The 18,264-nt window shown below is 36.6% G+C and overlaps 1 protein-coding gene across 1 annotated transcript in view; it reads left to right on the plus strand.

Annotated features, from left to right (window-relative positions):
- Positions 1–18,264, plus strand: part of LOC142337447 (peroxisomal acyl-coenzyme A oxidase 3-like) — an 88,605-nt gene that overhangs the window by 60,406 nt on the left and 9,935 nt on the right. Inside the window, exons 6-10 of the mRNA XM_075386675.1 lie at positions 10,440–10,749; positions 12,326–12,431; positions 15,366–15,660; positions 16,043–16,238; positions 16,694–16,887. Coding sequence (XP_075242790.1) covers positions 10,440–10,749; positions 12,326–12,431; positions 15,366–15,660; positions 16,043–16,238; positions 16,694–16,887 — 1,101 coding nt within the window. The remainder of the gene's footprint in view (positions 1–10,439; positions 10,750–12,325; positions 12,432–15,365; positions 15,661–16,042; positions 16,239–16,693; positions 16,888–18,264) is intronic.

The following is an 18,264-nucleotide window of genomic DNA, read 5'->3' on the forward strand; positions in this document are numbered from 1 at the left end:
ACCTAAACAGCAAAAACAAGAAAATTACAGCATCAGAAAAATGCGGAAGATATCAGCAATTTACTGAAGTGTACCTCTTTTTTTGAGCTAGAACCAGAGACCCAGTTCTGCAGAGATCAAGTATAGCTGAGTAGAACAGCCATGCTAACGTGTTTGTGAGAGTAGCTTAGGTCCACTCAATAATTTTTTGTCACTGCAAGTGTTCATGGGGAGGCGGGAACAAATTCCCACCTCGCCATGGAGGCTATGATATTTTGATTAGTTTGACAAAAAAAACAACACACACACACAGAAATTTGTTGAAATTGTCAGAAATGAAAAATTGTTGAATTAACAATAACCATCATTAAAACTGGCTTCACGGACAGAAACAGATGTAGAAAAAGCAAATTAAATAGGGAGAAGGACGTATCATTGAAATTTAAACACTCCAACTACAAAAACAAAAAAAAACGGAAAATTTTGAATTTAATCGAATTAACATGCTGAATAGGTTAACCAAGGTCTAAGAACAGCTCAGCTAATACTGAATGCATGGTTGATCACAGAAATTAAAGCAAAATTGACGCAAAAATGGCAAAATATCCGAAAATTGGCATCGATTTTATTAAAAGCTTTTGGAAGATAATTTTATGATATTGAATGAGCCGTAAAAGTATATGGTCTTGGAGATGATATCCAAGAAACCATAAATTATTATTCATGAGTTTGTCTTGGACTTTCAAGTTGTTTGCCTGAAACCCGCATAGGGTGCGGTGATAAAAATTTTTGAGACAAAGTTTAGGTTGTACAAAATAAGTTTAATGATCTTGGATGGGCCATATCAGTCTATAGTCTTGAATATGGTATCGAAAACACCATAAAAATTTTCACAAGTAATTTTCAAATCTCCATTTCAATCGCTTGTAACCCGCATAGGAGGTTATTAAAATCAGTTTTTGCCAAAAAAAAGATGCTGCACAAAAAAAAGTTTTATGATCTTGGATGGGCCATAAAAGTCTATGGTCTTGGATATGGTATCCAAGACGCCATAAAATTTTTTTCACAAGAAAATATTTAAATCTCCATTTTTATCGTCTGAAATCCGCATAGGACAATGTTAAAATCATTTTTGTGTCAAAAAGAGATGTTGCACAAAAAAAGTTTTATGATCTTGGATGGGCCATAAAAGTCTATGGTCTTGGATATGGTATCCAAGGCACCATAGAAAAAAAATTTTTTTTGTTGAAGGCCAATGGCAAGTACGATATATTTGTTGTTCTACATGGTCCAAAAAACGTCATTTGAGATCACCTTGAAATTTTTGTATGGTCTTATGTATGGTATCAAAGAAGCCATACAACCATACATGTCTTACGTATGGTTTCCAAGAATCTTTTATGGTGGTCAACCCGGGGCAACAAATACAGCTCATGTTTTGTAGCTTTTAATTCATGTGCTTGTACTTTCTTAGCACATATCTTCAGCGGACTTTACTAAACAGCCAAACGGGCTTTTTTGACATAATTCATTGACATGATTCGGAATTTGCGCTAATTTGATGTTGCGAGTTTGTCATAAATATTGGAGCTCAATTGTTCTTGCGGAACTTTCCCTCAATCCTACATTTCAGCTAAGTGATCTTGGGATTTTTTTAAACTCCGGGGTGGTTTTTGGGGGATCTGGTATACTGCTCTTTCGTAAGATCGAGGCATTCAATGGCTAAAATTGATTCCTATAGTATAGTGATAGATTTTTGTTGATTTATGCTCTAACAGGTGTTCGCTTTGTTGGTGACCAAAGTGATTGGTGAACATTTGAATATCCATAGTAACCTTCTATACAGTTGATCTGATATTAAGTCAACATCGAACTATTTGACATTGTTTTGTTTAGCAATAGCACAATTTTAAGTTTTGTAAACCTTTTGATGAAAAATAGTTTTATTTTTAATTGAGCTCAAACGAAGTTTGTAGCAATTATGTCAGGCTGCGGTCTTTTCTGCGATTTCCCGTTGAAAGTTTTTTTGGCTGACCATTTTGACTTTTTGAAGACCATTTTGACTTTCTGAAGCCCGAAAACAGGTGAAGCCCCGGAGGGGCTCACTAGTCGCTGAGTATGCGATTCACCAGTTTTTGTCAGCCCCCTTCACTCTCTGCCACTCCCCCAGCCTCCCTAAGCCGCACAGGTAGCTACTAACGAAGCTAACTGCTCAGTAGTCGTTTGAGAGCAATTCTACCGACGTTAGTCGCTTATTTTCAGTTTATTTGAGTTAGGGTTTTTTTTAAAAAAATGGTTAGAAGTCAGCCATTACAAGATGCACGTCAGAAGTTTGTTATTTGTGCCCCAGCTGTAGCGAATAAAATTGCAGCAGTTTCCTCGGCGAGAATGGCCGAGTACATGGAGTACAACAAAATGATAGGCGTATCTAGTGTATATTCCGGTATTCAAACCTGTGAATTATTACGTTAGCGGTTTCACGAATGAACTGAGTAAAGTATTCGATTTTTACGAAGAGCAAGGGTTTGTGCAACGCTACGAAGTTTCATTGCTGCCCAATCAAACACGTGATCAGGATTTGTTTTTCAGATTTCATCACATAAGGCAAGTTGCCTTGAGCTATTGCGTCATAAAAGTGGCATTAGTCGCCGATTACGTAATAGTTCAAGACTTCGACGAAGTTGTTGGTTTTGACCTACAAAGATATTCATCTTTGAGCCATGCATTATCTGAAATATTGCTGAAATTTGGTCCTAGTTACAGAAATTTTAAATTACGTGATACGTTTTTGACCACCATTGCAAACCATAAGAGCCACAGCTAAATTTCAGTCAATTTGTAATTTTGGAGGCAAAGTGTTATTTCCGAGACACGAATTTGAACATGGGCAGATATATTCTAGACAGTGGTGCTTGTTTAGTCCCGTTTGCTCATTACTGTTTGCTACACCGAACCGAATATGTTCTTGGGCAGTCATTGAAATCGAAGGGAGGTGTTAACCCTCATAAAGTTATTATGTAATCCTCCTATAGTAATTCATTGTTGACGCAATACGCATCATGTTTGGCTTGTATGTAAACATTGTAACAAGGCTTTAACATCTTTTTTACAAGGCTTTAAAGACCGTTTTTGGCAAACATAGTCACAGCCGAGATGAAATTTGATCTCAGGGCTTAAAAAAGCACCGTAGTTGGGCTAACGTTGCAAGATGTCGGCGTTTTTGGAAGCAAATCGAGTTCATGTTTGCTGAGTAATAGAAACTGGGCGTTGCGCGATTAGTGATACTTTTCTATCGGACTTCTTTGTAATTTTGTTGCAGGGGTGTCTGTCATTTCTACTTTTTCACATTGGACATTCATAAACAATAGTACCAGGGTTTTCGGGACCGTTTGCCATAACATTTTGTTTTCGCGCAGGTTGGCCTAATTATCGTAGTGCGTCTTTTTATGCAAATTTTTTGGCAAATTAACTTTTCGATTAACTTTTAGCTCCTTGAATTTTTGGGTCTTTCCCATTATAGCCCCCCCCCCCCCCCCAGAAAATTATAGTCCCCCAAAAAATCAAGTTATAGCATACAATTAAATTCATCATTTATGCTTACAATTGTTGGTTACAAGTTTTTGTTTTGTTCCAGTATCGAATGATTATATCATACTCCTGAAAGAGCGCTATTGTTTCCCATTTATGTTTACAGGTTTCTACAATTTTCATTAAGTTCATAGGAGCCATTTCGTATTATCTCTGTAGCAGCAGAAATGCGGTTATGAGAAGTCAACTAAAATCAATTATAATGGGCAAGCCCATGTCATCATCCGGCGGCTCGCCTACAAAGATTTTTGATTTTGTGTTAAAGAAGTGGTTATTAATTTCAGTGGCTCGCCTACATCGATTTCCGATTTTGTGTTAAAGAGGTGGTTATGAATTTTCATCTGGGAGGGGGGGGCTATAGGTTACATGCCCACTAAGCTGGGGGGGGGGGCTATAATGGGAAAGACCCGAATTTTTTGAGTGGTTAAGATGTCAGGCTGCCAACTTGGAGGTTGGGGTGCGAACCCCAGCTGGTTAATTTTTTGCACGCATAGAACATTTTAAGCTACGCCCCTCTAAATTAAATAGCCCTGCCCGTCTTTCGAGAGCAAATGATCCGAAGTTAGTTGATTTATGATTATATTCGTTATCTTTACTCTTTAAAGTAATTGGCGGTAATGTTTCTGTTTTCAGACATTGGCTAGGATGACCAATCTTTTCGTACAAAACAGAAATGGTTATCGATAAAAATCTTTGGTAATGGTGAATTTGCGTAAACGTTAGTAGCATGTTTTGATCAAAACTATTAAATTTCATGGGAGTAGATTTAGTGTTGTTGCACTCACTTATCGACTCAATTCTTTTTTCGTTTGATTTTATTGGTGAACTTTATTTATAATGATTGAATGTCCAGGGCGCTATTTACCCTGCACAAGATCAAATTTGTTGCATGGCGGGAAAGCTGACTTCATTTACCATTTATATTTATGGATATCTTCAATCCATCATAGTCACGAAGCGGAGAAAACGTTTTCATGAGTTTGTTCCTTGATGGCGATATGGTACCGCTGTTTAAGAGTGTTTTCTGAAGCTGCTTTATAATGGCTTCCTCATTTTTGTGTTTAACGGTGTTCTTTTTATAGCTGCGAAGCTATGAGCTGAATGGAGATATATTTCGGTGTCCTTGGTTTTTTTTACAATTCAAAGTATTTGAATTGTATTTGGGCGTTGTCTTGATTTTATTGATCTTTGAAGTAAAAAAATTGAAGTAGTTATTTTGGTCACGCCGAAACAGGAAGTGGAGCGAAAAACCGAGTTTTTGTGGCGTAAATTGTTTTTGTACTTTAAAGTAGAGTGAGAAAACGGTGTTTGAACAAAATTTCGCTTTCTTGGTTGATTTTTTGCTCACATGCGGCAATTAGACTTTTACTGTTTCGAGTTTTACTGTTTTTTTTTTCATTTTTTTCCATCGGATTTTGTTCTAAATTGTTTTTTCAAACCAATCACTGTCCATTTGAGATCTAGTTTTTCGCTTAGTCAATGAAAAGTCTTTAAATTGGAGGTCAGGACCTGCTATGTTTTGTTTAGTCATCTGACGCTTTTTTCGTTTTACATTTGTTCACTCCGCAAAGCTGAAAAAGTCAAATTTTCTGAACTAACTGCAGTTGCGCGTGTTACGCCATTGCTCACTCTTTATAGTGAACGTTTTTTTAGTCAGTTAAGTGATTAGATTTTGATCATACGTGACTTACCTCACTCAATAAAATGACTTTTGCACTTTAAAAGTTGAGTTTAAGTTGAATTAGTTTGAGGTCCTAATAAAAGCTTTCCCGGAGTGAACTTCAACAAGCCTTTTTAATTTGTCACTGATTGTTTTTACATAATTTTTTGAGCGATATCGGTAACTTTTTCCACTTATATTTCGGTTACTATCTATTTTATATGGCACGCAGCTCTATTCCGCAGCTATTCTGACAATCTGCCGGCTACTTTTTAAAAACAGGGAATTTGTGTTTTAAAATAGTTATTGCATTTTTTTTGCTCATTTGAACATCAGCAACGGCTTTCAGTGTGTGGTTTTGAGCATCCCATTATACAAATAGTTGGCAAGATGTCTGTTTTCGGAAGTTATCGCGCTAGAGGATGTTATTTCGGACGTTTTAGTTTAAACTGATTCTTTATAGTTTCCTTTGAAGAATGGCCCTAGAATTTTTTTTCGCTGTAATTATTACTCAATCAAATTTTCTGCGACAAGTTTTTCAACAGAAATGTGAAAACTAAAAATTTTATGCTTTTTATGGAGTTAACTTATCTAGCCATGATAAGTTCTATAGCTGTCATATCGCTTTTCTTGCGGAGGAATGTACATCATTTTTTGTTGATGTTAATCATAAAAATGAAGCAGAACAGCGTCCCTTCTGAAGAGCTACACAAATGGTCATAATATACTGAAGAGGTAAAAGTGCTGGATCTCACTAGAGGTCCTTTCTACTTGAGATCTTGCCACTTAAGAATTCCGTAAGGACACGATGGCCGAAGACCCCCTGCAAAGCAGGGACAGTGGTGTAGAGACTCCAATATATTCAAATCAACCTGGATGGACAGTAAAAGAGAAGAGTTAAGAAAAACATAAGGCGTTTAGGCTTCTTAAACCTCAGTGATTACAGTAGTCATTAGTTGATCGAAACTACAAACTTTTGAAATATTTCATATTAATGTTTGTTAGCTTTTATATTGCAAAAATTCAAAATTTGAATCTAGTTTTGAGGCTTCAGATGAGGGCTTCAGGTTTTCTAGCCTGCTTAATATCGTTGAATAGATAGCTGAGCTGAAGCACAGAGGACAACATAAATGCAAAATTAGTTTTTCACCTTGAAACAGATTACTGTTTTGAAAAAAATATTTCCAACCAATATGCAAGTTTATCTGATAAACTACCACATAATTTGTTCCTTTCTATCTTGGAGCATATTTCAATTTACTATAATGTTGACTAACTACATGGGTGCTGGAGGTTTTAATTTGTTCAATTTTAAAATAAGCTCACAATCAACGCCCGCGAGTTCTTGAAGAGAAATGTTTTCTGCTAGATGCTTTATTGGGTACTCATTATTCAGAGTTTGTATTCTTCTTTTACTGCTTTCAGTGCTAAGGACCCAATCACTTTAGAGTGATTGGACTCTCTTGGAGCCTTGCTTTTTGCTAGTCTTTAAGTATGTGATCAAATTGTCGAGGAATAGATTCATGGTTTGAAGGGTTTTTCTTGATGTTTGACACCTTACTGCCCCCCACCACCACCCCTAACCTCCACTTCTCACCGCCCTCCCCACCACCATTGAAAGAGTTGGTAAAAAAGTATCCGGACCGCGCCTGTTATTTGACAGAAATTAGTCCGTTTTATCATTAGTCTGTTACATTTTGAATTTGTTCGGAATCACTTTTTTGGCATTTTCAAAAAGTTTGTTCAAATCGTACCCTGCGGCCAATTTTGTGCCTTGCTCGCATAAGTTTGTTGGACGGAAATTTTATTTATGGGAAGTTGAAAATAAGGTTCCCTATATCTGGCCATAGCCCAAAAAATGTGATTTAATTGCTGCGAAACATTTTTTGTAATTTTTTCTTGTGCTTGAAATTTTGAATCGCATTCTTGACCGCTTTGAAATTTTTCAGTAGTTTTAACTCAATTGGCGACTTTTCAATACACCAGCAAAATTATAATTGTGAGTTGGCAATGATAATTCCTGTAATACTGAAATTAGAAGCCTCTAATACCTGAAAACATTTGAAAGCACTTTTGCGACGTTTCCTCGTATGTCCTTTTCATTGATTTGAACGTTTATTCATTGCTCGCGAAGGAAAATTGAACCAATTATTGCAAACATGTAAACATCTTTATACGACTAAAAGAGTAGTATTTTATTGGTGTTCTTTAGATTTTTTTTAACTGAATTACGTTTTGGTTCAACCGGCCTTTTGAGCTAAACGATAAACTGAGTAAGATTGCCGTGTGAATGAAATTTTTTCTGAGCTAGATATGTTTCTGAGCGATATGGGTGCGTAATTTTCCATCCCTCGAAAACTAAATAATGATTTTAATTGCTCTAGAATGAATTTTGAAACAATTATTCTAAACTTTAAATTGCTCTTGAACGAAGTTCATAGCAATTATTGTAAACGTATGTGTCTTTTTTATGCAAAATTTTTGCTTGACTTTTCAAGTAACTTTTACGCCCTTGACTTTTTGCGTTTCGCGTGATCTGAACTTCTCTCTCATTCACAGTTTCAAGCAGCTGAATTCAATTGGCGGCATTTTATTACTAAAAGTCAAATGAAAAATGCGCCAAAACTGATGCCATTTTTTACTTTAAATCTTAATAGTGGTATATGTTAACCTCTAATGTGGTTTTTTGAAGGCCACTATTGAACTTCTTAATCCCATTGAGGCTCCCCCTCCCTCCCCCACGACTAAAGCAGGCTGTAATTGATTAGAGCTCCCACTAGTCGTTCGAGAGCAATTCTTCCGACGTTTAGTCGGTTATGTTTTTAATAGCCGCTAAGCGATAGCTGAGGCTACTATTAGTCTTCTTTTGGTTTTTTTACAATTCAAAGAAATCGAATTGTATTGGGGAGGTGTTTTTAAAGACCATCTCACACATTTTCATGATTGTTGAAGGAAAATTGAAGTGATGAATTTGGTCACGCCGAAACAGGAAGTAGAGCGAAAAAGCGAGTGGTTTTGCGGCGTAAAATTTTCTCGTTCTAATTTTAATGCGTAGTGAGAAAAAGGGAACGAAATTAGCCCAGAAGTTTTCCCAATCCATTCTGGGTCAAATTGCTGTTGTTTAGTCAATGAAAGTTCTTTTAATTGTGTCGGGACCTGTCCTGTTACGTTTTTTTATTCGTCAAAATTTTTGTTACGGCCATGTGACGTAACAATTTCTTAAAATCTGCTTTTTGTTCATTCGTTCATGCTATTTCGACCGATTTGCGTGTGTGACGTCATTTTTCATTTTAAGTGGAGATAATTTTTTGTTAATTCGCGTGATTAAGTTCTTGGTCACATGTGACTTACCTCACTCTCAAATTGACCTCTTTTGTTTAATTCTGTGTAGTTAACGCTTTCTCGATTACTCGTGAGTTCCTTTCCTTCTCTGGTAGGTTTTGCACCCATTAAGAAAGACGTATCTAGGGTGCAGTCCGCGAAATAAATTGAAGGAATTTGTCGAATGTTAGACGGATTGTTAGTTTTTATACTTAAATATTTTTTGTTTGGTTTCTAACTTTCAAAAATTGCGTAGTCTTGTTTTCTTTGTTTTTATACCGTGTACGCATTCTCTACTGTCTAGCATGTATCGTTCTCTTAAGACGTATAATTTTCACTCTCTGATTTGTTTAGATTTTCATTTTTGGTTTTCAGTTCAGTTCAATCAATATAATGCAGATCTGAGAATTTACTGAATTTTGAGTTTTGACTAGAATATGTTTTCTGAGAGTATTCTTTGGGCTTGGTTTTAATAATAATCGATTTTTTGACTTCAAGTACTAGCCTGTTTCTTTTGTCATTTTCTTGATTAATTTGCATTTTGCAATAGTTTTGAAGAGAAATAAACTTTTTGTCTTAATAACCGTAACGCCAAAACAATTTAGTGTTCCCTTGTTTTAGATTTTAGTTTCGGTTTTCTGAATAATTTAGTTCAGCGTCTACGAAAATTATGTGCCTTATGGGTTCACAATTTGTGTTTTTGGTAGCGGAATTCTAAATTTTAAAGATCATAATTTTTTCCTGACAATTTTCAACCCCGGTGAGTTTTATACCCTATCAGTATTTGTACCTTCTAAGAGTTGTGGCCAAATTGTCAACGTTACGAGATGTGTTTTTTAATAATACAAAATTTTGTTTGCAAGATTTAAGAGCAAGAGTTAGTTATGTGCTGCTTTTTTTTTGTATCTTTTCTGAATGATATCTTAATTATTTATAATTTAGCTTGTTGCAATGAAGACAATTCTCAAATATTTCTTATTGTGTAAGGGATGTAAATTTTTATCAAATATTTTGATGAAATCTGGTGATGTAACAAACAAAAGTTTCAAGACAAAATATAATCGTTTCGGCTCAAGTAATGATTTTGAACTTCGGACGCATTGAGACGCTTGCAGAATTCTTTCAGCTATGATTTGCAAAATTTTCGCTTGACGGTTTTGTTAACGTTCTTTCGATTTCATTTCTCGATTGACTTTTTCGCACTTGACTTTTTGATTTTTCCATGACTTATTTAGAATTGCTCTTATTTAGAAATTAAGCATCAAACAAAAGCGATTGTAAGGTAAGTTATCGCAAGGCCCTGATAGCCGAGTGGTTCACGATTCAGGTTAATACGGTGGAGGTTGGGGATCCGAACCCCTTCGTGGGTGGAATTTCTTGCATCCATAAAAAGTTAATAAAATGCCTCGCGCATGTCGTTCGAGAGCAATTTGTCATGTCAGACTATGGTCCGTTTATGTTTGTGAATATGATATGCTATTTCGAATTATCTTAACACGTTATTGATTGAAGCATTGAATTTCAAATTTATGAATATATCTCAAAGTTCATAGTAATTTTGACTTGATAGCCTTTAGTCTTTATAGTTCCTAATAGTTTATTATAATTATTCTTGATAGTCTTTTTTAATGCTGTTTTTCGTACGACCAAAATTTGAACTTGTTTAAACTGGTCAAAACCGATGGCATTATGTCACTTCACTGCTCTGAGAGTTTTGCTTGTTGTTTAGCTTAAGCTAGCTAGCGGTACAGCCAAACCCCCTTCCCAGTCGTTTGGGAGTAATTCATCCAACTTTACTAGATTGTTTTCATCTTTGACACCATTTAAAGTCAAATTTTGTGAAAACAGGCAGTACTGTGCATAGAATTAAAAAATCCTTTTTGTGCTTTAGAGACGCGGAGAAACGTTTATCCGCCAGCCTTGGAGCATTATTGATGGGGAGAGTTGCTATTGTTGGAATCTCAGTGGCTAACATGCGCTGTGCTCTAGTGATCGCTCTTCGATTCTCAAGTCAACGTCGTCAGTTCTTTTCGGAACAGAATGACAAAACGGAGACCCCTATCATTGAGTACCCGACACAGCTGATGCGCTTGGTACCGAATTTTGCCAAATTTTTTGTGTATGAGAGATTCTCGCGAGTGTTGTTTGAACATTTCCACGAGAACTTGAAAGCCAATGTGAAAGGCGAACTGGAGGAAAAGGTTAGGAGAATTGAACCCAAATTAACACTTTTTGAGAAATGAACCCAAATTAAGTCTGTTTCATTCTTCAACGGTGCATGCCTGCAAGTTGAAAAAATTTAATGTGACCTTTTTTTCAATTGTTTACTGTACCGATAAGTGAATCAAGCAAGAATAATATGCGATCATAGAATAAAGCAAATTTTTGTTATTGATGCTACTTTCCTTCGACAGCTGTTTAATTACAGTCTAGTTGAGGTAATATATGTCAGACTTTGACTAAAACAGAACTCTAAATCTTTGACAACCAAAACATTATTTCAAACTTACAATATTTAGTTGCTCTCAAACGAAGTTCGCAGCTATTATATTAGTCGTGCTGGTCTTTTTATGCAATTTTGCGTGCTTTTTGTCAGCGTTTTTTGGTCTGACCATTTGACTTTTCTACCTCAAAAACGGGAAAACCGTTACTTGTTGAAGGGAATTGAGTTGCTGAGCGGCTCTCTTAGCGCTTTACTAGTTGCTAAGTGTACAAATAATAAAGGCGCTGAGAACTCAAAAATCATACTGTGAGGGACAATTTTTGCTATGGCGTTGAAGACCCTTCACCCACACACCCCACTTCGCTCATCCCCTAAATAGGACCTGCACCCCTAATGCGCCACTTGAGAGCAAATCGTCCGACGTTAGGCCGTTATCTTTATTAATAGCCGCCCTCATCTTCTCAGCCGGCTATTATAGCGCTCCTATTTTTTTTTTTACTTCGTCGAATAAAAAAATGTTTCGCTTTACCTCATTTTGCCGCCTTTTCAACATTTTGCGTGAAATCTTTTTGACTTCTCTAGGCTAGTTTCTCTCTTCTCTCATTCTGCTAAAAGTGATTTTGAACATCAGTTGCTCAGCAAAGCAATTCAAAATGAACAGAGTCAGTAGAAAAAATTGAAGTCAGAAATAGAAACGGGATAAACCCATAAAGCCCAATTTTAGATGCCCGCTATTTGAATGTCGTTCCTATAAGTATTAGTTACCTCTCTCTAATGCTTATTGTTATTAATAGCCGCCCTCATCTTCTCAGCCGGCTATTATTGCGCTCGTATTTTTTTTTTACTTCGTCAAACTTTTTTTCGCTTTACCATTTTGCCGCTTTTTCGACTTTTTGCGTGAAATCTTTTTGACTTCTTCGGGCTAGTTTCTCTCTTCTCTCATTCTGCTTAAAATGAATTTGAACATCAGTTGCTCAGCAAAGCAATTCAAAATGAACAGAGTCGGTATAAAAAATTGAAGTCAGAAATAGAAACGGGATAAACCCATAAAGCCCAATTTTAGATGCCCGCTATTTGAACGTCGTTCCTGTAAGTCTTAGTTACCACCTCTAGTGCTTATTGGTGTTGATAGTAGCCCCTGTAGCCTCTCTCTAAGAAACAGAAGTATGTTCAACTACAAAATGCCATCAAAATAAATCGGACTTAAAAAATATTTTTGTACAAAAATCTTTTTTTTTCAATATATTCTATTCGTTCAATCCCAATCATGCTTATTGGAATCAACGGCGGCTATTTTCCGGCAATCTGCCGGGTATGTTTTCCTTTTCCTATAGGATGAAGTTGCTGGTCGTCATTTGCATGTGTTGTCCTGCGGAGCTAAAGCAGTTGTTACATCATGTGCCCAAACAGCCATTCAAACATGTCGGGAAACATGTGGAGGTAAGTCAGCGATTGACGTAGACCGCGCAATTCTTCCGACGTAGAAATTTATACTGCCCGTACCCTAGTCCCAGAGTAAATCAGTAATGAAAATCGGTGCTAGGACAATAGATCGAAAGACAACAGGTCGAAAGCGAAAATTGGGACAAGATCCAAAATTAAATTATTCAAGTTGCTTATTGACCAATCAGATTTGAGCGCTCACTTATTATACAGTTCTGTTGTGATATTTTTTTCGGTTGTGATAGATTCTTATCAAGTCCCACGGGCCGCTAAGGCATGGCCATGGCTCGCGAGGCATGGCCATAATGTGGTAAATATATTGCAGCTCGCAAATAATGCTTAATTTGAACCAATAAGAATAGAAATTAATTTTCGATCTATTGTCCCAATTTTTCTGTTTTCGATCTACTGTCCGGTCACCCTGAAAATCATAATGGAAATTCAATAATTCACTACTGAAATGTTATGACACACAGATGCGGTTGTGTACATTCTCTCTCTGATCAGTACATGTAGTGATAACCATAATGTACAAATTACTTTAAATTGCTCTCAATGAATGTTCTTAACAATTAATTGAATCTTGTTTGTCTTTACTACTCGGAAGTGTCTCTCTGTGTTGGCAGCGTCTTTATTGTAAACAGGCGTTGAGTAAATCTGGCATTCCCAATTTTTTTTCTGATTAAGAGAGATTTTCTGTTTATGCGCCTCGTCTCTAGTCAATGATTTTTGATTTTGAAAAAATATAAGTAAGCGTTTTTAAAACAGCTCTTAGCTGTTTTCATCCATTTGGCTATTTAATGATTGTAGTTAGGTGTTTTGTAGAATTGTTTTTGAGGCTATAAACCTCTACGCCGAGGTTAGCCTAATTTATGTGATGTTTTTACGAAGCGAAGAGGGGTTATGGTTGTTGTTGGTTATTTATCGGTGAAGTGCCAGTGAAACAGGATGTCAAAGTCAATTCTGCACGTGAAATATTTAGGTCATTTTGCTGAACAAATATGAGAAAGAGAAGTTGTGGTTTCTGCTCATGCATTATTCTGAGGCAAAGAGAAATAGTATGTGTGAAATTTTTTTCGCTAAGGTAGCACAAATTGTCCTCGTGATGCATTGCGAAGCAGCTTTTTTGACAAGCACCAGTTCTCTTGACAGATCTTCTGGGTGGTTATTTTTTGGCGCTTTTCAGAATAATTTGTCTAGTAAAACTGTTGATCAAATAACCTTTCTGGTTTTAGTTGCTAAGAGTTGAGAAATGTTGAATGTTTGATCTGCGTTTTGTTCCTTATATATAATTATGAGTTCTTAACTATTTTTTGGGTTTTTCGCTCTGTTGTTTATTAATATTACATCTGTAATGTGGGTAGCACTTAATTGAACACAAATGGCTTGGAAAGGCCTGGTAAACAGTTATTGGGATGTCGCTATTTGTAAAATGTTTTCAAAAATTGTTCACATACTTTTAATCTTCGATGATTAATTTTTTTCCTATTACCGCGGTCCCTATGTTTATTGCGTTGTCGGCCATTCATTCAAAGAAACTTTTATCTCTTGGTAAGTTTTTTTGGACGGATTTATCAGTTTTCCTCATTTAACTCATATTTATTTTGCTTTAGTTCTTTAAAACTGCAATGTGAAATTAAGAAAGTGGTGTATCTAGGCCATTAGTTACCTAATGCTTAAATCAAGTTTTGCTTCAATGTTGTATCGGTTTTTAATTGCTCTGAAACGAAGTTTTTAGTAATTAATAAGCCCTGTGGTCTTTTTTAATGCCATTTTTTGCTTGACCCATTTTTCGTCTGACGCATTTGACTTTTCGTCCTCAAAAACAAAATAAACAGGTAGGGCTCGGAGGGCATTAAATTCTCTTAGATCCCTAAGCTTTACTTTATTCTAAGGATGCGATTCATCAAAACTGTTTTGAGGAGACATTTTTAATTGCTCTCAAACGAAGTTTGTAGCAATTATATTAGTCCTGTCGGTCTTATGCAGTTTTTCGCTGGACCAATTGTTCGTCTGACGCATTTGACTTTTTGCCCTCAAAAACGGGATAAACAAACAGCTCCCAGCGAGCATTAAGTGCTCTTAGAGCCTTTCAGCTCACTAGTCTTAAAGTATGCGGTTCACAGAATCTGTGTCGGAGACTTATACTTATGGTGCGAAGGGCGGTTCTTAGTGATTGCTTCCCCCCCAATGTTGCCAACCCGCCGGTGTACCCCCCTTGCCGCGCTCACTTACGCCCCTTCATATGAGCTAAAGCTAGCCTCACTAAACGGTGCCTAGCTACTGACGAAGCCAACTGCTCGCCGGTCGTTTGAGAGCAATTCGCTAGACGTTAGTCGGTTATGTTCATGATGTGAATGGTGGACATAACCGACCCTTCGCAACCCTGCCCCCATTGCTTGACCCCCACCCCTACCTCCCCCCCCCCAACACACACACACACACACACACACAAACACATTTCGGTCAACCCCCGCCCTAATGCTAGCATCCCTAAGCCACAGCTTGCTACTAACCGGGTTAGCCAACTGCTCACCGGGCGTTTGAGAGCAATTCGCTTGGTTAGCTTGAAGTTAGTTGGTTTTTGTTTTTTTGTCTTCTAGTCGTTTTCTAACACTCGTGTTTTTCAATTGATCATTTTTGATGGACTGGTAGAATGTCGGTAGACTGAGTTCCTTGATTCAGCCAGCGGATACGGGTTCTAGCCTACAAATCCCCTAATTTACTCGACTAGGAAAACTGAGTCTTGGAATGCAACTATATTATTGTCCAGTTTCTTATTATCCCCAGCACGCGTACTCCTCGACTGTATGAAGCAGGCTACAATAGAGTGGTACCTGGCCAGTCAATCTAGAGCAAACTTTGCCACACATAAACTGTAAAATTAGTTTTAACAAGTACAGATTGGATGTGAAAAGTGAATCATTTCAGGGCACGGGTTCCTTGCCCATTCTAACTTCGGAAAACTTCGACAAGACAACGATCCTCAACTCACGTACGAGGGAGATAATAACGTGTTGATTCAACAGTTGGTTAACTACGTTCTCGGCACATTCAAACAGACGGGAGTTGTGAAGCTGTTCGATTTCGAATTGAGCGAAAAAATGGAACCGTTTCTGAAGTTGGTCGGTAACTTGGAATCGGAGTCTGATATCCAGAGAGCTATGCGTTGTCTGGCCTTCGTGATGATGAAGATCTCCACTCATCATAACAATCATTCAAAATTAGGAATGTGGTGTCAATTTTCCCTGTAGAACTGATAGATGAAAACCATGGAAAAGAATGCGTTTTTATGCGAATTTTGATCTCGACAATAGTTGATTGTTTTCCCCCTCATTTACTAAGTAGATTGAGCTAAAGTGAATTGCAGTTCGTCAGATAATTTTTTCTGCATTTACACTGAATTATGCGAGGATTGGAATTTTGAGAGCGAGAACAGGAGAAATAACTGAACAGATTTTTCATAGAAGGTAGCGAGAGCGATTCGAGCTGAACTCGAGAATAATAACTATGATAGGTCGCGAACCAGGATTTCATTCATTTTTAAAAAACCTTTTTCTTGAAAAAGGGAATCGAAATAGGGAAAACTGGCAATATTTCCATAATTAAGATCTTGCGAGAGCAGTGGTTAACGCAATAGCCTATCAGTGGTACATAAAGTGGCTGGAAACGTTGGAGAAATGTCCAGAGCAGGCATTTCTGGCCACTATGGGACAACTGTTTGCTGTGCAGACGTTGTACGAGAACTCTTCCTATTTGTACGACGCAGGGGTGCTACATGAAAGAGATCTAAGCAAACTTCAGGTGTGATGAAAGACTTTAATTGAATGTATCGGATAGAAGTATGTTAATTTTAGAGCATTCTTGGTATTAAATTATTAACATGAAGGTCAGAAATTGTTAACACCTAAACATTTCATAAGGAAGACAATTAATGAACTTAATTAAGCAAGACAATCAGGTGAAATTGAGGCGTCATATAAGATTGAAATTACTTTAAGACTTGTTTAGTCTTGACGTACCATTAATTCATTTCATAATTTAATTTGCATCGAATTGAAAACTCATTTGATGCCAGTAACCGGAATTTGTCACAATTGATTTATCCACGAAAATAATACATCTTGGTGATATTCAAGTTGTTTTCTTTGATCATTTTTTTTCGATCTTTAGATACGTTCGTAACTTAACATATAAAATTGAACAATACGTTATTTTACTAACCTATAATTCTTATCATATTTCTCATTGTTGCGTAGATCAGAATTGAGTGTCTGTGTGAATCAATGAAGAAGAACCTCATCTCAGCTGTGGATGCAGTGGCGCCTCCTGACTTTGTGCTCAATTCTTCTCTCGGTCGAAGCGATGGTGCAGTGCATGACAACATAGTACAGCAAATATTACTCAACACGGGTGATCTTTTGTCCTCCTCGGCTGCTGGAAGGCCAGATAGGTGGCAGGAAGCAGCCACTGACTTCAACTCTATTGCTAAGATGTAGACTAAGATATTAAGACTTAGCAGATCATTTATTAATAGCCGCGAAGCGATAGCGGCTATTATTGGGGACATCGTGGTTTTTTTTTACAATTCAAAGAATTTTTACAATTCAAAGAATTTGAATTGTATTGGGGCGCTGTCTTTTTTACGACTCGAAGAGGAGTATTGGAGAAGTCCTTTTTTTTAATCAATTTTATTGGAGTGAATTTTAAAGCGGGAAATGAAACGCGTGAAAAAAATTGGAGTGATTTGGTTGCTGAACAAAAGTGAAGAGCGGAGCGAAAAGAGAGTGGTTTTTTGTTCATACCGCTGTTTTTGAGAGAGCGAGAAATTGATGTGTAAAAAAGTTTTCTCTGAGCGAGCGAAATTTTTTTGTTCACGTGCGGCTTTTAAAAGCAGTTTTTTGCAATTTTTCTTGTTTATGAGCTTTGGTTATGATATTGTATTGGATTTGGGCTCATTCTGATAGGAATTGAAGGTTTCGAGTAGTTAATTTGAGTTTTATGCAAATTTGGAGGTTTTTGATCAGTTTTGCTGATTTTTCGACGAAATTTAATGTATTTTGGCTTTTTTTTGTTTTACTGCTTTAAGTGCAATTTGTATAGAAGCTCGTTACTCAAGGATCATCAGGGATACAAATTGATTATAATTTTGTTTTTATGAAACATTTTTTCTGAAGAAAAATTACAGAAAAATTAGGAATTCGTTTTTCGTTTTTTTTAAATGGTAGACAATCTCTTTAGCTTGTTATGACTTGCTCATTTTTTCGCGAGCATTTCATTGCTCTATTTGCTCAAAGTAACTTTATGTGGCTTTATTTTTTCTTGTAAATTTTAAAAAAAACACCTTACTTTTTCTCGTTTTTTATTTGTTCAATTTGGTTTTAAATGTCGTTTCAATTCTTCCTCAAACTTTGATAGCATTTGGGGAGTTTTCTAGTGGAAGTCAGTTGTTGTTGCTCTTTTGGATGTCTTTCATTTTTATTGATATTAGTTTCGAGTTGTTTTTGTTAAAGAAAATCGAGTAAATCAGGGCAAATTTTGGCCACTTTTTGTCTTTTTTCTAAGTTTATTGCCTATTTCTTCCAATTTAATGTTTTTTGTTGGTAAATTTTTCTCAATAAGGAGCATTTTTGTAGGTGTCGATACTGTGAATTTGCACTTGAAGGCTTAGCGGGGAAATTTTCGTTTAAACGAATTATACAAATCTCTAATTCGTTAAACAGTTTTTCTTAGTCTTTTTTTAGTTTGTTGTTTAACGTTTCTCTGCAAGTACTAGGTGGGCGATTGATCTAGCCAAATATATAACTAATTGATTTCTATGAGTTATGGA

The sequence above is a fragment of the Convolutriloba macropyga genome, chromosome 4 (genome assembly GCF_964194025.1).
Source record: "Convolutriloba macropyga chromosome 4, txConMacr16.3, whole genome shotgun sequence".
Classification (NCBI taxonomy): domain Eukaryota; kingdom Metazoa; phylum Xenacoelomorpha; order Acoela; family Convolutidae; genus Convolutriloba; species Convolutriloba macropyga.